Source organism: Haliotis cracherodii, unplaced genomic scaffold (assembly GCF_022045235.1).
Source record: "Haliotis cracherodii isolate W230 unplaced genomic scaffold, xgHalCrac1.p SCAF_10, whole genome shotgun sequence".
NCBI lineage: Eukaryota > Metazoa > Mollusca > Gastropoda > Lepetellida > Haliotidae > Haliotis > Haliotis cracherodii.
The window spans coordinates 42459904-42482594 of record NW_027266265.1 but is presented as its reverse complement, the minus strand read 5'-3'; the positions used below and the strand labels follow the sequence as shown (position 1 = coordinate 42482594).

Sequence of the window (22691 nt, the reverse complement as noted above, 5' to 3'; positions counted from 1 at the left end):
AGTTTTATGTGCCTCTTTGCGCATGTACGATTTTGTGGGATTTTATTCTTTCAAATATTTATCATTTGCAATTTCAGTCACATGACTTAATCATGGCGGATGCAACCCACTTGCGCGAGGCAAAACATAAACATGATAGATTTGACATTTTATGTTTATGATTAACGTCTACCAAGAGTGTACGAAATAGTTCGGTTTTTGAACAGCTAAACGATGTCTCTCCAAGCTTCCGATATTGCTGACGAATTAGTCGTTCCTCAAGATGAAGAAGGAGTTGGATTGTTGACGGGAAGGAAAGGGAAAGATGCACCCGCAGTTATCAAAGGTCCAGTTGTGTTCCAATTATAACAAGCATTAAATAAAAAATACGAATGTTTGTGTCGAAAATGTGGACAGGATTAATTTTGATGAAAATCGCCATCCCTCATGTCAAACATGCTTTACTATGCCACAGACAAACAATAAATGATAAATATACAAATCTCATAAAGTGACAGTGCCCAAGACAAAATGTTAGTTTCTTTAAGATGTCAGTTATCATGTTTAGATCTTACATGTTATGTTTACATTGTGTGCATGTTTGATGTTTAATTTCTGCAGAAGCTGATTCCAAGCATGGTAAATTTTCCAAGCATTATAAAATTGTAATTGAAAAATCCCAACCGATAAGTCCATTTTTGTTTATATCCAAAGCACAAAGTCCTACACCATATACATATGTATGTATAGCCACAAAGTGTTCAACATTAATATTGATTTAAGATAAGTTGTCACCTCATTCAATTTCTTATTACAACCGTGCCCATAAACACAAGAAATGGACTTATACATGTGCACATATTATGTGCAACCGCATACACAAATGAGCCTTTCTATCCACACACTAAAAATATTAATGATATTCCACATAAAGGGTGAATTGAATTGTAATGACACAAACATTTTGATAACTATAATACTGTATTCGACGCAATAAGCGCCCCACTCTAATATGCGCCCACAGTGATATATGCTTATATATTGGCTAGTGAACAATCCCAATTAGCACTCCTTCCGATTGATCAATGTACATAAGACTTATTTATTCGCGTATAATACGCACTCGTGTGTTATATGCATTCTTAATTATGGGCAATTAGATTATGGAAAAAAGTATCTGTCGCACATAAAAATTTCAGTGTGTCAGCGTAAACCACAAAATTTATCTTTCAGCTCTCTTTTTTTCACCAAAATAACATTCTAATAACAGCCCCCTATTTCTAATTTTGAGAGCGCCCTGGGCGCTTATTACGTCAAATACGGTAACACCCATTACAACATTTTAAAAGATATGCGAGTCAAAACAGACCATGCAAGTCAGTCAAAATCACCCAAATTTCAGTTGTAATGGACTATACATACATAGTGAAAATGGACCATATGTAATTGGGATATTTAGCACTGAGAGAATAAGTTCAATATTTAACCTGACTGAACATCATTGATGACTTAGAGATAGCTTTGTGAAGTCGATTGTTTATTGCTGTTGTTCAAAACACCTCAGCTCTAAGTGAAGCCTCTCCTGGTATGATCATTAACCGACATGTGTCGCTTTTGAAATTTATGAGACTTGTATCTGTTGTCATGATTATATCAGTTTTGAAAATTCATAGTCAAAACATTTTTGTATGTGCACCGCGAGGAGGATGGTGAGCTGTATGAGTTATGTCAGTTTGTAAAATCAGGACGACAGAATACCCTAAATAATTCCTAATAATTAATTACTCTGTTTGGGTGATCCTAAAAGCTGAACTCTTTCTGACAGATCTTGTCAATCAAATTCTACTAATTGCTCACCAACACTCGTCATTGTAATGATTATTTATTTGCAAAGTGATTCAAGGATCAAGTTGATAGTTTGCGGTATTGTCATCACTAAACCAATGTGAGTAGTCTTGAGTGGAGGACAAATATTGTTCATTAATAAACACATAATTAGCCCATATAAATGAACTTCAAATACCAAAATGCTTTAGATATAGATGTATACAAAATACCCATTATTAATAATCATGTTCTGTGTACCCATGTATTTGATTGTTATTGTGAATGGGGAGGCCAGTTTGTGTACATGTTATCCAGATTTGTGTGCTGGTCAGAGAAAAACTTCATGAATGGGTCTGTCAGGTCTTCTTTTACAAGTCTTTGTGTGTACGAGTTGACACATGTGAAAATATCGGTTATTTTATACCCATTAGCTTCATCACAAAATGCCTTAAACTGTATAGTAAATATGTCTCCAAGGGCTATTAATACTACAATATACATATACAAATACCCTTCACCGCAATATACAGTAGTCAGTATTGTGACAACACCATGATGAAATTGTTGACCTGATAGCACACTAAGTGTGATAAGAGGACTTTAACCCTGAGTGTAAATGAAGAGGCCAAATTGGCTTGGCACTGACACATATTCTCTAACACAAAGTAACTGTGATCATAAACTTCATTGATAAATGAAAATTAATAATACTACTAATAATTTTTTAAAATAACAACGACGACGATGATGATGATGATGATGATGATGATGATGATGATGTGTTCAGAGACTGATTAATCTTCAAACTCTGTACACAAGAAGCTACTGGTTAAGACCAGGGTAGCTTAATTGATGATGTCTTGATGCAGAGCTGGACAACATGGTCAAAATGAAAAGTCATGCCTCAAATTTTGCTTCCCTTTCAAACTGTTGTACATCTTAAATAAGGGAATGAAAATAAGAACATTTTATCATAACTTGTGTGAAGAAAACAAAACTTGCTAGTCAGAATGCAAATTCGAAATTTGTTTTAAACTTTTATTTTAAGAAATTATTTTTTTTGAAAGACTATGGAGTCCATAGTCAGCATACTTGAATGCCAGTACATTTTAAATCTTCAAATGAACCATAAGGGGTTTTACCGAGTCTCATTTTGACTCAGCATTTGTGTGTATCTGACGCAATTTTCATCCGAAATAATCCTACTGTATTGATATTTGATGCCAAATATTTCTGTCAGTTCAGTTTCCCACAAATACATCCATGTGACTGTAACTGAATTTTTAAATATTTTGTTAAAGTTGCATACTGTATTTCAATCAGCAGAATGTTTACAAATGTTATTGTTTGTTACATGGTAGGTTGAAAAAAAAGTTCATGCATGACTCTAAATTGTTATTACAACTCTTAAGATAATCACAATGTAGAGATTATTTATGGATAACCACGTTTGCTTGACAATGGTACAAGGATCTATACCGAAATGTCGCCTTTATCTGTAAATTAAGAAGTCGTTATCCATAAATTAACTCTACTTTGTGATCCGTCAACTTCTAAATAATGCCTATCAAACCATTCTTAAGATAATATACAGTGAGACTGAGTGAGTCATGATGTCTCCCGGTTTTCATAGGCTTTTCAACTCTTTTAGTTTATATGGTCAAGTGGAAAGAGTGGATAGATTTATGTAGACCTGCTCACTGGGCGATATTAAGCCCCATGTCTCACACACGCACACACACATGCACACACACCCACACATGCACACACCCCACACACACTCACCGACACACACACACACTCACCGACACACACACACACACACAGTGACACACACCCATGCTCCCACCCACCGACACCCACACACTGACACACCCACAACCCCTGACACACACACACACTCACCGACACACGCTGATACACCCACACCCACGCTCCCACCCACTGACACATACACACCATGTCTAATATAAAACAAGTTCTACACACACACACACACACACACACACATGCACACACACACATGCACACACCCCACACACACTCAGTGACACACACCCATGCTCCCACCCACCGACACCCACACACTGACACACCCACAACCCCTGACACACACACACACTCACCGACACACGCTGATACACCCACACCCACGCTCCCACCCACTGACACATACACACCATGTCTAATATAAAACAAGTTCTACACACACACACACACACACACACACACACACACACACACACACACACACACACACACACATTGACACCCCCATACCGACACACACCCCCACATTGACACCCCCATACACACATGCTTCCACCCACTGACACACCCCCACACACACTGACACCCCCCACCCACCCTCCACCCCCACATTTACTGACACACACACATGCTTGTTTAGTGAACACTTTGGGGATTCCTTTAAATTTTTTTATATTTTTTGGTGGGGGGGTGTAATTTAACTCATGTCTAATATTAACAAAAGAAAGTTTACCCCTTAATCATGTTAATGACCCAGAATGCCTAAAGCTATGCTGAGCAATTGCACAACCGTGCAGATCATGGAAAGGTCATTTATCTTCATCCAAGCTTGAAAAAGAATTGAAATTGGCTTGCAGCTGCTACAGAGGTTATTTGAGTTGATGTATTGTTTAAACTATATTTATATATTTTTTGTGAAATAAGAATTGTACGTTAAAATATACAATGGATGGAATTTGATTTTCAATCAGGCTAATCCTTTACCATGTTGATGTATCAGATAAGTCGGTTTTGTAGGTGTATTTCATGATCATTCTACATGTATTATCTTCCAGTGGTTATCCCTTTGTGTCTATATGTTCATTCACTTCGTGAGGGCAGACGAGGCTCAATCGCCCTAAGGTGCCATAATCTGTTTTGCAGGGTTGTGTCCCCTTGACATACCAGGAACCAATAATGTGGGGTTCAGATCCCAGATTCACCCCGATTATGCTTCTATGTCTGTCAGCACCATACCCATGCTTGTGTGTTTCTCCACTAACTGTTAACCTCGAAGACCTGCGTCCCGTCGGGCTTTCCCCCCTTATCAAACTGACATGCCATTATATATAACTGAAAAACTCCCACGTCAAGGTGACACGCCTTGATATAACTGAAATACCCCCACATCAAGGTGACACACCATGATATAACTGAAATACCCCCACATCAAGCTGACACACCATGATATAACTGAAATACCCCCACATCAAGGTGACACACCGTGATATAACTGAAATACCCCCACATCAAGCTGACACACCGTGATATAACTGAAATACTCCCACATCAAGGTGACACACCGTGATATAACTGAAATACCCCCACATCAAGCTGACACACCGTGATATATATAACTGAAATACTCCCACATTAAGCTGACACACCGTGATATAACTGAAATATTCCCACATCAAGGTGACACGCCGTGATATAACTGAAATACTCCCACATTAAGGTGACATGCCATGATATAACTGAAATACCCCCACATCAAGCTAACACACCGTGATATAACTGAAATACTCCCCCATTAAGCTGACACGCCATGATATAACTGAAATACTCCCACATCAAGCTGACACACCGTGATATAACTGAAATACTCCCACATCAAGCTGACAAACCGTGATATAACTGAAATACTCCCACATCAAGCTGACACACCGTGATATAACTGAAATACTCCCACATCAAGCTGACAAACCGTGATATAACTGAAATACTCCCACATCAAGCTAACACACTGTGATATAACTGAAATACTCCCACATCAAGCTGACACACCATGATATAACTGAAATACCCCCACATCAAGCTAACACACTGTGATATAACTGAAATACTCCCACATCAAGCTGACACACCGTGATATAACTGAAATACTCCCACATCAAGCTGACAAACCGTGATATAACTGAAATACCCCCACATCAAGCTAACACACTGTGATATAACTGAAATACTCCCCCATTAAGCTGACACGCCGTGATATAACTGAAATATTCCCACATCAAGCTAACACGCCGTGATATAACTGAAATACTCCCACATCAAGGTGACACGCCGTGATATAACTGAAATACTCCCACATTAAGGTGACATGCCATGATATAACTGAAATACCCCCACATCAAGCTAACACACCCTGATATAACTGAAATACTCCCACATCAAGGTGACACGCCATGATATAACTGAAATACCCCCACATCAAGCTGACACAACTGAAATACTCCCACATTAAGGTGACACGCCATGATATAACTGAAATACCCCCACATCAAGCTGACACAACTGAAATACCCCCACATTAGGCTGACACACCGTGATATAACTGAAATACCCCCACATCAAGGTGACACACCGTGATATAACTGAAATACTCCCACATCAAGCTAACACACCGTGATATAACTGAAATACTCCCACATCAAGCTAACACACCATGATATAACTGAAATACTCCCACATCAAGCTGACACACCGTGATATAACTGAAATACCCCCACATCAAGCTAACACACCGTGATATAACTGAAATACTCCCACATCAAGCTAACACACCGTGATATAACTGAAATACCCCCACATCAAGCTGACACACCGTGATATAACTGAAATACCCCCACATCAAGGTGACACACCGTGATATAACTGAAATACTCCCACATCAAGCTAACACACCGTGATATAACTGAAATACTCCCACATCAAGGTGACACGCCATGATATAACTGAAATACCCCCACATCAAGCTGACACAACTGAAATACTCCCACATTAAGGTGACATGCCATGATATAACTGAAATACCCCCACATCAAGCTGACACAACTGAAATACCCCCACATTAAGGTGACACGCCGTGATATAACTGGAACACTCCCCCATTAAGCTGACACACCATGACAACTGAAATACTGATATTGTTTGATCAGTAGAGATGCTGAGTCATTATATTAGTATTTATCATACCTCTTTGTCCAAATGATGAGATCAGATTGGTCCATGTGATCTTGATAAAATACTGTGTATCCCTCCTTAGCGGAGAATACATTTCTCAGTGGGTGAATAAATTGCTTCTTCCCCATCACTAGCAAGTCAGGCTGCACATGGATTTCTGAAAGGCAGAATAAATCCCTTATACCCCACATCAAAGCAAGAAGCTGCATGCTTTTTCCGAGTCAGTGGAAGTCATGTGACCTAGCACAAGCTAACCTCAGCTCAATCAAACAGCTGTTTTCTATCAATTTTGAAATTGTTTGAATTCTTTTATAATGTCCTATTAAAGCATTTCGGTAAGTGAGTGAGTGGTTTAGTTGGGTTTAACGTCACTTTTAACAGTATTCCAGTTATATTGCGGCGTGTCAGCTTAATGTGGGAGGAAAGCCCGAAGTGATGCAGGTCTCTGACGTTTACCACTTCGGCAAAACCAACGAGCACGGGTATGGTGCTGACAAACCTAGAAACATAATCGGGGCGAACCGGGACTAGAACCCACAATCATAGGTGCCCAAGGGACGCAACTCTGCACAGCGAATCGCTATGCCTTAGACGACTCGGCCACCCGTGCCCCCCATGTCTGTAAGGTAACTTTGTTGTAGTAGCCTCCGGCTTGTGGTATAAAACCTAATGCAGGACGCATAAAACCCCATGTACCCCGAGTGATCCTGCTACAACTAACACTAGCCATTGTGATGATGACCTGTCCATTAAACAGTCGCACATACTGGTTATGTTTACATTTGATGTAAATTTACAATTTACAATGTATTTTATGGTTACTAGCATCTCAAGTACACAAAATGTTGTAAAAATGATTTCTTTTTCTTTAGCTTTCATGATTGTATTTTAATTTTTTAATCAAAGGATTTACAGTGAAAGAAAACTTGCTTGTACATTTTAGCAAGACAAAGTAAAAGGTTTAATAGAAATAATTCATTTAGCCAAGCCTTTTTGTTATTGTTGTCTTTTTTTTCTAGTACATGATACTCACATCTGTCACAACCGTCCCCATGACAGATCCTCCCTTGAATTCCAGTGAAACCTCATTAGTCTGGACACCTGTTAATCCAGAAACTGAGCAACCTCAGCTTGTTGTTATAGGAGAAGAAATATGGATCCGGTTGTCAAGCTCAGTGCATTGGTTGATTGCGTGTCATCGTACCCCGTGCATGGATCATTGCACAAAATATAGATCACTGGATTGTATGGTCCAGAGTCTATTATTTACAGTCTGCCGTCATATTGGTGGATATTTGCGTAAATACAAAGGTACATTACTCCATATCTCGAATTTTTATTCCGAAATTTATTTAATCCTGACGATTTCAGTGGGTAAGCAGGTGTCCTGAATAATGATGTTTCACTGTACCCCCAATGCACATGCTCTTTTCCCCTATAACGTGTCTTACTGTAAACGGGGCGGTCGGGTAGTGGTTAAAGCCTTCGCTCGTCACGCTGAAGACCCGGGTTCGATTCCCGACATGGGTACAATGTGTGAAGCCCATTTCTGGTGATCCCCGCTGTGATATCACTGGAATATTGCTAAAAGCAGCGTAAAACTGTACTCACTCACTCACTCTTACTGTAAACAGACCGCCTCCGTGGTCTAATGGTAGAGCGTCCCCCCGGAGAGCGGAAGGTCCGAGGTTCAATCCCCAGCCACGTCATACCGAAAGACGTTAAAAGATGGTACTTGTTGTTACCCTGTCTGGCACTCGGCATTAAGGGGTTAAAACAAGGACTGGTCGGCTCGGAATCAGTATACTGTGTCTGAGTGGGGTATTCATGTTAAACTGCAGCATGGTATCTCAGTGAGCTAGCACTATAAATCAGTCTGGACTAGTACAAGCAGCCACACACACACACACACACATACATGTGCATGCACGTTGCTATATAAGTGCAATAATCTTGGACGTGACGTTAAACCCCATTTCACCTCACCTCCTACTGTAAACTGTGTTCAATACGACCAATGAAGCATGTGATGAGCTCGGCTGAGTACTGAACTGAACTTCACTCTTTTTAATACTCACTTTGGACATATTTAATTACTAATCATGCTAATCAACCAACCAAACATGTTTTCTATGAATAAATAATATCAATTGCGAAAAACCTTTTAATGGGTCAAAAAAAACATCCAATTAACATTTATGTTACAAAATGGACTGATGTAAAATATTACATGGATATATATGCCCTGTAACAAATGTCCTACAGGCCAGTTCTGAAGTTTTCCACCTTCTAAACGTTGCCATGGTTGCAGATATCAATACATTCTTGAATGAATGGTACATACTTCAAACTATTTTGTTTCAGTTGGTAAGAAGGTAAGGGCTGTTAGATTTGTCCATATGATGTGTTTACACTATGTTGGTTTTTTCTCAGGGTCCTCCTGGTTTTCCTCCGCATTCCTGGTGGTAAATGCAGCCTTGGGGGCGGGGCTGCTCAACTTCCCCCAGGCTTACGACCAGGCCGGGGGGGTGCTCATTGCTATTGTCATACAGACAGTAAGTAACAATGATTTCCTGAGGTCGTGATGGAGATACTTTTAGACTTTGATACTTTTAGACCTGTGAAGATTCCAGGGTAGAATAGGTCTTCAGGAACCCATGCTTGTCGTAAAAGGTGACTATGCTTGTTGTAAAAGGTGACTAACTGGATCGGGTGGTCAGGCACGCTGACTTGGTTGATGCATGTCATCGATCCAAATTGCGTGGATCAATGTTCATGGCATCAATCACTGGATTGTCTGGTCCAGACTTGATTATTTACAGACTGCCGTCATATAGCTAGAATATTGCTGATTGTGGCGTTAAACAAAAAACCAACCAACCAACGACTAGCATTAATGTTGTACTATTGTAAGTGTAAGGTCAGCCTAAATTTAAAAAACAGGAAATAAATTTTGCAATGTTCAACCAAGTATCTAAATATGTATGATTTTAAAACCTGTTTACTGGGATGTTGAAGAAATAGTTTGTTGTGAAATATAGTATAGTTTTGCCCTGAACTTTTAGACCGCCTCCGTGGTCTAGTGGTAGAGTGTCTGCCCGGGTTTTGCTCCCTGGCCATTACATACCTAAAGTTGTTAAAAGGTGGTACTTGTTGATACCCTGCCTGGGGCCTGGTAACAAGGAGATAAGACAAGGACCCGTCAGCTCAAAGTCAGTATACTGTGTCTGAGTGGGGTATTCATGTTAAAATGCAGCATGGTTTCTCAGTGAGCTAGCACTATAAATCAGCATCAGTCTGTACCAGTACAGGCAGTACAGGCTGAATGAATTTGTTGTGTAGAGTTGTCTCCCCTAGCTGTGCTAGGATTTGATGGTTGTGGTTTTCAAGCTTCTTCCTGATTATGACCCTTGATCTGTTAACACCATATATGTTGCATGGTTGTATAGTTGCCACATGCTCACACACATGCACACACATCGATATATGTGTGATAATCATGAACGTGAGATTAAACCCCATTTCATCTCACCTATTATTCTCATTGATGGATTAAACATGCTGATAAACATGTTTCCCAATTTTCAGATAATGATGACATTTGTTGTGATGGCCATCTTCATTCTGGCATACATCTCGGACCTGAATCACAGCGCCACCTATCAGGATGTTGTGTTGTCGGTGTGTGGAAGGAAGGCACAAATAGCGTCCGCCTTTGCATTACTTATCTACTGTTTTGGGACATGCATCACTTTCCTGATCATCATAGGCGACCAGTGGGAGGAATGTAAGTACAAGGGGAGGTAACTTTGATGATCAGTTGAAGGAATGTTACAAGCTCCTCACAGCCCCCTTCAGGAGCTCTCCACTATTGCTGCCACCAATGCCATAGCCCCCCACGGTCTACAATCATGCATAAGGTACTAATCTAAGATGTTTCGCCTCGGGATCAACAGTGCCATCTATACTTTATCCTTTGGTTAAGTTTACTTTTTGTGTTACCCCATAACCAGCTGACATCATGAAGCTGTTCAAAGTACCTCCCCCCGTAGTCTAACATATTCCATTACTCTCAGAGAAAATGGCACATCCACATCATTATCAGCTGTGTCTTTGCCACAGTAGTCACAAAGTTGTCTAAGGTGGGCGTTGGTACTCTGGGAATTATGGCTGTCGCTGGACACAGGCAAGATCAATCCTTGAAAAGTTCCATGTACACATGTACACCTGTCGCTCAGCATAGGGCATTTAGAAATACCCTGTAAAACAAAAAAATGACCCCTGTTGCTATTTTTCCGCCATGTTCATCCCACACCTCCCACCATCGATTGACACCAGTCGGTGTTTCGTGTAGTGCAACCAACTTGGTAAGCATTCCGTTTCATGGCTTTCAGTAGCAGCTGTTTGCCATATTAGTGATGGATACAAAGTTGTAGGGCTTGGACGAGTCCAAATTTACTACCCGGTACCCATCCACCTATTACCCAACCCTACCAGGATACCTGATGTAGGTCTCAAGAGATAGATACAAATTGTCCTATTGAGTGAGTGAGTGGATTAACGCCACTTTTAACAGTATTCCAGTTATATCAAGGCGTGTCAGCTTTATGTGGGAGGAAAGCCCGAAGTGATGCAGGTCTCAAACATTTACAACTTCTGTGAAACCCTCAAGCACGGGTATGGTGCTGACAAACCGAGAAAGATAATCGGAGCGAACCGGTATTCAAACACACAAACCAAAAGGTTTCTGGCGTGCCCAAGGGAAGCAATTCTGCACAGCGAGTGGCGCCTTAGACCGTGCCCCCAATTGTCCAATCTCATTAAAATCAGATCTTAGTTCTTGCTACCACTAAACAAAGATCTGAGGACATCCCATTAGGGGTCTCGTCAGAATGACCTTTCATCCGAACTATCAGACCGTCTGTCGTTTACCAGATCATGAAAATGACAGACAGAAAATGAAAGGTCGTTCTGACGTGACCCGTAATGGGATGTCCTCAGATCTTTGTTTAGCGGTAGCGATAACTAAGATCTGATTTTAATTAGATTGCCATTTGTCCTATTGGGAATCGTTTGACTGTAGCCCTGGCAAAATGTATTTAGATACACATATAAAACGATCTCTTCATGCATACACTGAAGTGGACTGAGGTTTTATTTTTATTCAGACATTATGAAAGTCAGAAGGAATGCATGCATAGTCATAAAGAAATGTGAACATTAGTGACTTGTAGTGTAACCATATAAACAATATATCACAATCATCACTTACCACGTTCTGAGATCATTTTTTTTCACTGAACAATATATCACATGCCTAACCACGGATCCGGCCCGACCCGAGTACCCGAGTTACCCGTCCCAGCCCTAAAAAGTTGCAACTTTAACAAAACAAAACACCTCAAATCACAATATTCAGAACAATGCACTTGTGGAATGGTCCGAGCTATCCAAAGTAAAATTAATATAAAAATTCATATTTAAATCCTACTTGTTGCTGCATGAGATTATGGATTACAGACTGAACAGATCATAAGTAATAACTCACTAAAAACTAATTTAACCATAAACTACCCATTTTTCTGGTGTGTCTCTTAGCAACCGTATATGGATGCAGGCAATGATATGGATCCTGTCAGTAACTCTGTTCAAAAAATTTCAATTTACGACTCCACTTATAGCAGATTTGATTTTAAATCCCATCTCAAATAAAACATCACTTTTGTCGCAAATCTGACAAGGGGAGGTAACTCTCTGGTCATTATAGGCTCCAGTTGGAGGAATGTAACAAGCTCCTTCCCAGCATTGGACACTTTCGTAACACTCTCGGTAACATCGCTGCCACCGGTCTGGAAGCTGCTGTTACAAGAATCTTGAAATTTCCCCTCTTACCCCATATGTAGTCAGATCTTTAGTTTTGTTTATGTTTTTGGGAACGCCGTCATAACCAATTTTGAATTTGTTTGAAAAGGTTTACGACTTACCAGATTTCCCAGATGAAGTTACTTTTTTGTTTGTTTAATCAGATTGGTTCGGGATTGCAGATGAACGGAAAATCAACCAACTTCCCCCTTACATCCTAAATATACCTATTACATGATAGTTGAAATGAAATAGAAATTCAAACTGACAAGCAAAGAAAATAATTTAGCTGAGGTAAGAGTATTTGGTGTCACGGCAGTCATCACTTGTTTGTTAACATAGCGGTCAGTTGGTTGTGGACACCCATCACAGTAGGGAGCCTTGACTGGATCTTCGGAATGTAATTGCAAATTGAAGTAACTCTATGATCATCAATGGCCACAAGTTATACACACACAGAGGGAGGTAACTTGGGTCATTAAAGGCCACCAGTGCGAGGAATGTAAATGCAAGAGGAGATAACTCTCTGATCATCAAAGGCCACCAGTTAACTGTAATAATGTAAATACAAGGGAAGGTAACTTTCTGGTCATTAAAGGCCACCAAAGGGTTGGGGGTGGGGTGGAGGGGGGGGGGGGGGGGGGGACTCCCTGATCATAGATGACCAGATTGAGGAATGTATGTTGATACATATGCTCCAAATTCTTGAAATACTGTATGCATTTGTGTCAGAGTTGAGGAAGCACTGTGCATACCAATCCATGTTATATAGTTCTTTCCAGGGAACCAATCATAGGAATATAAGCATAAGGGGAGATCACTCTCATCATCAGTTCTTGTTTTGCATAAGTTTTATTTTTCAGTTTTCCTTTTCGTGGCCAAGAAAGTATACTGTGATGAGCAGCCAATCTACATGAACAGAAGTTTCTGCGTTATCGTGACCTCGATCCTTCTCATCCTCCCCCTCTGTTTCCCCCGGAGGATCGACTTTCTCAAGTATGCCAGGTAAGCTGCAGATGACAGTGAATGTGTCCCAGTCAGCACAAGGCATTGATAGTTTGATAGTCACAGCCTATTCATTATCAGAAAATCAATATTTATTAGTAGCTACATTTAAAAACAACAACACACCTATCCCATAAACAGCATTGCTGCACCTGATCCCCAGCTAATTGCTTCTGACTTTCGTTTCAAACATTCCTGAGATAAGAATTTTGTCCAAAATAGAACTGTTTGGTTCTTAAGATATTAAACAAATCAAACTATTTGTGGCACACATGCATTGATAATTCTACAATTACATTTACAGGTGAATGAATTTTGTTAATTAAGGTTTTATTTCTGAGAGTTTCAGAATCTCATTCATGTGATCGTGGATTCACTGCAATAACTGTACCTTTGTATAGAGCTAATATCCAACAAACTACTTTTCAAAAGTGCTCTGAGTCTGAGTAATGTCGCGACAGACAAATCGATCAAGACTCCACACTTCATAGGCCAGCTGAACAAGATGTGTTTCCTGTTAAATTGTAAAGGTTGCAAGTTCTATCATCTAGTATTAAACAGGGCAATGATGGCCCCGTCATCTTATATTTAGCAAGTTACATACCTTAGACGTTGGTAGGAATGGGATTCACTGAAGCGGTAAATGCCTGTATCACTCCAGGCTTTTCTTACACATTCAGCTGACACCCCGGGATATGATTGAATACTGTTTAAAGCAGCGTTAAACCAAACTCACTCACTGGCTCACTCACTAGTATGAGACAACCTTATGAATATGGTGCACAAGTTACTTGTTGGTCTGAAGAATTATTGTTTCACTTCGTCCATGTTTCAGTCCCTCATTCACCAAACATATCATAAGGCTTATAAAAATAATAGAATTAGTTCTCAGGCAATGACTTTTGAAAATATTGTGCTGGCGTGCAGTGTTTTTTTTCAAACTACAAATGTAGTATGTAACCAAATAAACAGCTGTGTACCATCAACCTGGGAAACAACCTACATAAACAAGCATACAAACTCCTTTTGCTGCTATGACCATAACACGAGATGCGCAGTAAAGCAGTGGGCATGTAAAGGGAAGTAACTGTGTGCTATATTGGATCGCATTGTTTTTAAGTATTAGGATATTTTATTTGTTTGAAAATGAAATAAAAATGAAATGTGCGGCGGACTTTATGCCTGGGAACCAAGACTACCGTATTCGACGTAATAAGCGCCCCGCTCTAATAAGCGCCCATGCGATATTTGCTAATATATTGGCTAGTGAACAATCCCAATTTGCACCCCTTCCGATTGATCAATGTACACAAGACATATTTATTCTTGTATAATATGTATGTTAGATGCACCCTTAATTATGGTAAATTAAATTCTCAAAAAAATATATATGTCGTATATAAACATTTCAGGCTGTCAGCATAAACCACGAAATGTAAGATTTTTCAACTCTGTTGTTTTTCACCAAAATAATATTCTAATAAGAGGCCCCTATTTCTAATTTTGAGAATGCCCTGGGCGCTTATTATGTCGAATACGGTATTATTTTTTTTAGCTCTATAATTATATGTTTGAGGTACGCAGTGTTACTATCACTAACTACCAGTAACTGCTCCACTGGGATACCAGAGACTAACGATGGTTGAAACTGAGTGCATGTTTTTTCTGTTTCAGTTTTGTTGGCGTAGTTGGGATTGTTTATGTTGTTGTCATGGTTACCGTGAAGTATTTTCTCCCTCACGATCCACCACAGCGTGTAAAGACAACGTAAGTGTTATTAATAGGTAAAGTGGGAACGGGATTGTGGGTTAACAGGGAACAGTTTAATTAATATACACAGGTGTTTCACCCATTGGTCATTATATATCAATTCTTGTATTACCGTACATTTTAATCAGTGTGTGAATTGCCTGAGATTTTGTGTTTATGTGCGAGATGAAGTTGCATAATTTCTCTATGTTTCTTAGTGTTTTTATCAGTTTTTCAGTTGATGTAATAATTCACTTGAATACAAATCATTCAGATGTATTACTATGATGGCAAAGTGTGATTGGTTTGTGGACTTATAGATTTCAACTTCTTTATTCTTTGAAATCCATACGTCAACTTGGTCTTCAACAGTCTAAAATGCCACTTTAAAACATTATGATTTGTTTCATGCATCCTACGCCTAGTAAGCATGGAATCAGTGTAGCCCTATTGCGTAGACCAATACTTATGATGTTAATCACTAGATTGTCTGGTCCAGACTCGATTATTTACGGACCGCTGTCATAGTGCTGGAATATTGCTGAGTGCGGCGTTAAACAACAAACAAGCCAACAAGTCATCCAATCACTAAAAAATCATGAACAAGAATTGTATAGTCTGGAAGTTAATTTAAGGTACAGCCTTAAAGTATTCAAATATTTTAACAACGAAACCTTTCGCATCAGCGGAAAGACGCTTGCGCTGAGACATCATGAAATCTAATGCTAACACCGTATTTGTGCATGCGTGATTCCCGTGCAACCTTTCGAGTTGAGTTGATTGGTTCAACTGTGTCATATGGCCCTGTGACACAGGGGTAGCATTATGCAGATGGCTGTTACAATGAATGCTCGTTCCACCTGTGACGAACAGGTCTGGTTGTTGATGAAATATAGTGATAGCTAAATAGACAGATTTTTTATTTATCCACCGATTGTCTTTAAAAGTAATATCCAGTTATGTATGACTGTTTAATAATCTCATACCAACTTTGACTGGAGTAGGTCCAATAGTTTTTCAGATATTGTAGTAAACGTCGGTACATTAAATTAACTTCCAGACTATACAAGCGTTTCAAGCAAGATATTTTATGTGGTACTCTGTTACAGGCCCGATTCATGGATGGATGTGTTCCTTGTTGTGCCAACAATATGTTTTGCATACCAGGTACGTGAAGCCTCAACAATCAGCTGATTAGCGCTGGAAATGTTATCTCCTCGTAGATGTCACACATGATAGACTTACCTCCCTTTATCTAATATTTTGTGAATGTAATACACTTAGTTCGAATTATGCCTGTTCACCCAGCAGTATATGGGAACCCGTTAGGATGAGATGGCATTGTGGCTGTTTACCTTCTAGCACCTCACAGGCAGCTTGGGTTGTATACTCCCAAGGGAGCTGAGAATGAAATTTGAGCACACACTGATTCATTGATTGGGGTAATAATGTGCTTTGAGCATGATATTCGGCATGGAAAAAGTGTCATACAAATGGATTATTATTGTCGTTGTTGTTGTTGTTGTCGTCGTCGTCGTTGTCGTTGTTGTTGTTGTTGTTGTTGTTGTTGTTGTTACTGCATTGGTCATGCTCTTCTCCATTTCTCATATCAACATTTGTGCAGTGACAGAAATTTAGGGGGTTCTGGGATTCTATAGGTTTTCTCTCATGGTATTTGAAGTTAAGCTCCTCCTAAATACTTCACTTTCACCATTAGGGTTATTTCAAAGACAATTGTGACTATGCTTGGGGTAAGAGACGACTAACGGGATCGGGTGGTCAGGTTCGCTGACTTGGTTGATGCATGTCATTGTATCCCAATTGCATGGATCGATGTCATGATGTCAATCACTGGACTGTCTGGTCCAGACTCGATTATTTACAGACCTCCGTCATATAGCTGGAATATTGCTGAGTGTTGCATAACAAACAAACAAACGAACATCAAAGACCATTGACTTTCATGATATATTTCCAACTCTGTATGTAGTTAACTTGTCTTCTTCCTTGCAGTGCCATGTCAGTATAATCCCTATATACTCCTGCATGGAGAAGAGAAATGTGAAGGAGTTCACTAAGACCATCTCTGTGGCGATGTTTCTCTGCGTGATCAGTTACACAGTGACGGCGGCGCTAGGATATCTCCAGTTTGGTCAAAGTGTCACCAGCGACATATTGCTCTCTTTCAAGCCTGATATACCTGTGATTTTTGCGGTTGTGTTTATAGCCATTAAGACCTACACAACATACCCAATTCTGCTGTTTTGTGGAAGGTTTGCATTATCACTTATCCTTGCCTGATATATAATAATCTATTAATCATAGTCCACATAGCCATGGAAGCATACCATTTTCATATATCCAATGTGATATTCCCTCTCAAAGTCTCCCCACGTTAGAATTTGTCTCCAGCAACCTATGCTGGTTGATAGAGACGACTAAACGGATTGGGTGGTCAGCCTCAGTGTCATCATTTGTTGCTTACAATATCAATCACTCGCTTGTCTCGTCCAGACTTGATTATTTATAGCCTGCTGTCATATAGCTGGAATAGTGCTGAGTGCAGCGTTAAACAAACAAACCCTCTCAAAGTCCCCCACAGTCTAAGCAATCTTGTCCATATATAGCAGTAACCTGACAATTACAGTATAGGCAGCCATGTAGACATACCTTTTCCTCATTTCAAATGTGAAATTCCCTCTCAATGTCAAACATATCAAAGTGTGTTGAGCAACCATGTAAAAGAGAATTCTCATGAAAAGTGACGTAATACAAATATTCCCTGAACGAATCCTTAAGAAATGCTTCACTGCAGGAGGTTGAAGATCCGGAGTAGAATAGGTCTTCAGCAACCCATCCTCGCCGTAACAGGCGACAATGCTTGTCGTAAGAGGCGACTAATGGGATCAAGTGGTCAGGCTCGTTGACTTGGTTAATGCATGTCATCAATCCCAGTTGCGGTAATCGATGCTCATGATATCAAGTACTGGATTGTCTGGTCCAGACTCGATTATTTACAGGCCGCCTTCATATAGCTGGAATGTTTCCGAGTGTGGCGTTAACCATAAACAAACAAGCAAAACTGAAGGATGTGAGACTTATTAGACATTAATATATTGCTATGTACCTACAAGATCATAGGGGGCATGGGTGGCCCAGTCGTCTAAGGCGTCGCGATTCACTGTGCAGAGTTGCGTCCCTTGGGCACGCCAGAAACCTATGATTGTGGGTTCGAATCCCGGTTCGCCCGATTATGTTTCTAGGTTTGTCAGCACCATACCCGTGCTTGTGGGTTTCACCGAAGTGGTAAACCTCTGAGACCTGCATCACTTCAGGCTTTCCTCCCACATTAAGCTGACACGCCGCGATATTACTGGAATACTGTTAAAAGCGGCGTTAAACCCAACTCACTCACTCACAACAAGATCATGATTTCATGATCCATGATATGTGTGAGTGAGGCCAGAATAACAGGAGTTAAACCACAGACCTTACTTTGTACCCATGAAAATATCAGAAAAACAAATGGAGTATGTAGGCCAACTGTGTTCTATCAGAATATCAAAAAGGTCTGATTTTATTGTGTTGCAGGGCAGCATTTGAATCTATCTGGATCAGTGCAAGAAGAATGGCTCCAGAAGATATTGCTCAAGGGGAGAGAATGAGACGCATCATTACGACTGTCATCTGGTTTGGGTTGACAGTAGTGCTTGCTGTGTTAATACCCAACATTGGAGTGGTTATACAGATGCTCGGAGCTCTAGCTGCAGTCTTCATCTTTATATTCCCAGGTAGTTATGCACTATGTTGTTATACAATTTATACCCAACATTGGAGTGGTTATACAGATGCTCGGAGCTCTAGCTGCAGTCTTCATCTTTATATTCCCAGGTAGTGATACACTATGTTGTAGGGCTAGGACGGGTAACTCGGGTACTCGCCTCAGTTGGGTACTCAGAAGGAATACCCAGACCTGTGGTTAGTCATGTGATATATTGTTTAATGACAAAAATCATCTAGAACTATATGGTTCCACTACAAGTCACCAAAGTTCACATTTCTTTCTGACTATGCACCCATTCCTTCTGACTTTTATATGTTTAAATAAAGATAGAACTTCAGTCAACTTCAGTGTATGCAATGACCAGATCATTTTATATGTGTATCCAAATACATTTTGTCCAGGGCTACGGTCAAACTATTCCCCAAAGGACATTTTGTACCTATCTCTTGAAATCTACAGCAGGTACCAGGGTAGGATCGGGTAATATGGGTGTGGGTACCCGGGTAGTAAATTTGGCTCATCCCAGCCCTGCTATGTTGCTATATAATTTATATCCAACAACGGAGTGGTTATACAGATGCACGGAGCTCTAGCTGCAGTCTTCATCAGTGTGTCAATGTATTCCCTGGTAGGCCAGTAGTAATAGCAAAGTATCCCAGTTGTTTTAACTTGATACTTAAGGAGACATATCCTTATGTCACAGGGAATGTATGGAGACTTGCTTGACAATGGGATAAGGATCTGTACCAAAATGTCACAATTACAGCATATTTTAGAAGTTGTTGTCCATAAATTGTGACTACTTTGTATAGAGACCGATGCGAAACATATTAGATCATTAAAAACAGCAGGGAAATATGAAGAATAGGTGTGTTCCATGCTTGTTTAGAAGCTGACTAAAGAGAAGGTGTGTGGTGAGGCTAACCTGTAATGTTCATGAATGTTATGCTTCAAAGATGAGTTAACCCTCATTGTCATTGATAGAGAACTTGTTAATTTTTTGGCTTAAGTGTAATCATTTGAGCAGCTCTGTGTGTTATGCTTGCATCAGTTCTAAGTTTAGCTTTGAGAATATTGATTCCAAACCCTGTCCATTGATCTAGATGATCAGATTACAATGTTTGGTTTTAGGAATGTGCCTGTTAAAGACTTCTCTCAACCGACTAGCAGACTCTACATCCATTGAAGATCAGCGGAAGTACAAGTTTTTTCTGTACTTTTCCTGCTTTTTTATAATCTTGGGAGCATTCATTTTTGGCCTGACCTTGACACAGGCTATATTGAAGGACGCAACCCCTGGTGGCATAAAGCCTGACAAGTCAAAGTTCACGTGTTGACCTTCAGAGGTCACTGGTCTTCTTATTCAAGTTCCATCAGCAACGGAGCGATTTGCAGCCAATCAGCTGTCCTGATCAACTAATTAATCCCATCCGTCATTGTGGCTTTTTGTGTCGAAGACTTTATACAGTGGCGTACAATGTGTGAAGCCCATTTCAGGTGTCCCCCGCTGTGATATTACTCTCTCACTCACTCACTTATACAGTGGCAATCATGTTGTCATTGAGGCTTAGCCACAGGGACAAGTATTGTATTTACACAAGGAGAAATGCTTTGACCCATCAACCTGCCATTAGTGCTAATTTTTTACCAAAAAGAAATGGCCCTCCCAAATTCACGCATGGGAGATTTGCCAAAATGGTCATGTGACAAAGTCAGATATTCTGCCTAGTGTAGTTTGTGTTAAATGCAAGAAATGAACAAACTAGCTATGTAATAAATATTGGGTTGGGGGATGGGTTAATATTGGCAAATCATTTAAGGAACTGCACTTTGCTGTTTAGAGTTTCATCCCAAAGACATGTCCGAAATCTATGATCATGGAATCAAATCCGATTTGCTAATTATGGAACCATGTCTGCCGGAGGGTTTGACCAAAAGTCTGAGACCTGCATCTCTTCAGGCTTTCCTACCACATCAATCTGAGACGTGATGATATAACTAAAATACTGTTGAAAAAGGGTGTTAAACCAGTCTCTCACTCACTCACTCACTTACTCGATGTTGAACACATGGAGTTCCCTGGTACAAGTAACACTTTCATCATTGATCTCAATGTCATGAACATAGATGTGGTCGAGATTACCATGGTAACGAATAACGAACACAATTCTTTCAGAGAAAAATGTTAAGGATTTTGTATTCACAATTTTGTTGAGATATTTATTCTTAATGCATTGCAATTGTTAGTAGGGTCATTGTATGTATAGCTGTAGCTTTAAGCCTCATTTAGCAGAATACCTTTCATGGAAAGTCTATGTACATAGGTAACATGTATTCAACAATATCGCTGTGCAGAGTTGTGTCCCTTGGGCATGCCAGAAACCCAGATTGTGGGTTTGAATCCTTGCTCGCCCTATGTTTCTAGGTTTGTTAGCACCATACTGTGCGCCTGGTTTTCACCAATGTGTAAACATCAGGGACCTGCATCACTTCCGGCTTTTCCCCAACATTAACCTGGCATGCCGTGATTTAACATTACTGTTGAAAGCAGGGCTAAACCCAACTCACACTCAATGAAACAATATACATGTATTGAGCACTAAAATAGGGATGACAGACTGGATAATTGAAGAATGTTCATACACTATGCGATGTAAAGATGAAATGGCAAATAATTTTAGATGCTGTATGACTATTTGTCCTTTAAAAGCCATACTGTATTTGAACAACTTCTACTCCCTCCACTGGATGCGTCCATCTCCACAGTCAGAGTTACCTCCCTTAGTCATTACAGGCCCTACCATGTCCAGTGGTTGGGAGTTATCACAGATATCCCGTGTTATGATCATTTGTCTATAAGCACCATTCGCATGCACTTGGGTTTCAGCAAAATGGCAACCTACATTTCTGCCGCATGTAAAGTAAAACTCGGTGATGTAAAGTGGTGTCAACCCAAAGCACTCTTAAAATCACAATAAATACCCCAAAGTAGGAATTTATCTTAAAATATATTTCATTTGAGAAGCTAATAACCACTCTTGATGCGAATTATTGCATAAATAACTACACCTCAGAAACCTTGAAAATTCCCATTCTTGTACAAGTATCACGATGTAAGAGGCGACTAACGGGATCGGGTGGTCAGGCTCGCTGACTTGGTTGATGCATGTCATCGTATCCAATTTACGTAGGTCGATGCTCATGATGTCAATCAAAGGACTATCTGGCCCAGACTGCCGTTATATAGTTGAATATTGCTGAGTGCGGTGTTAAACAACAAACAAACAAACGAATCTTATACAAATATAATTCTACATTATGACCCACTGCACACATTGTTTACAAATGAATTGCCTGATATATAACTTAACTTAATGTTGTCTCTTCAGTCTGAGATGACTCTTGAGATTAGACTACAATACTCATTCTTGTACTTAGATCATCTTTCACAGAATATACACTATCATACAACATCATTGTCTGTTTTGTA

The 22691-nt window shown here is 39.9% G+C and overlaps 1 protein-coding gene across 1 annotated transcript; it reads left to right on the top strand.

The window, feature by feature from the left end:
* Positions 1–97: 97 nt before the first annotated feature.
* Positions 98–21105, top strand: LOC139450906 (sodium-coupled neutral amino acid transporter 7-like). Its single transcript, XM_071232735.1, has 9 exons — positions 98–325; positions 9235–9356; positions 10390–10588; positions 13527–13668; positions 15343–15435; positions 16527–16584; positions 17431–17690; positions 19009–19208; positions 20333–21105. Exons 1-9 carry the CDS (start codon positions 214–216, stop codon positions 20536–20538), a joined length of 1392 nt encoding a protein of 463 aa, XP_071088836.1. The 5' UTR covers positions 98–213; the 3' UTR covers positions 20539–21105.
* The last annotated feature ends 1586 nt before the right edge of the window (positions 21106–22691 follow it).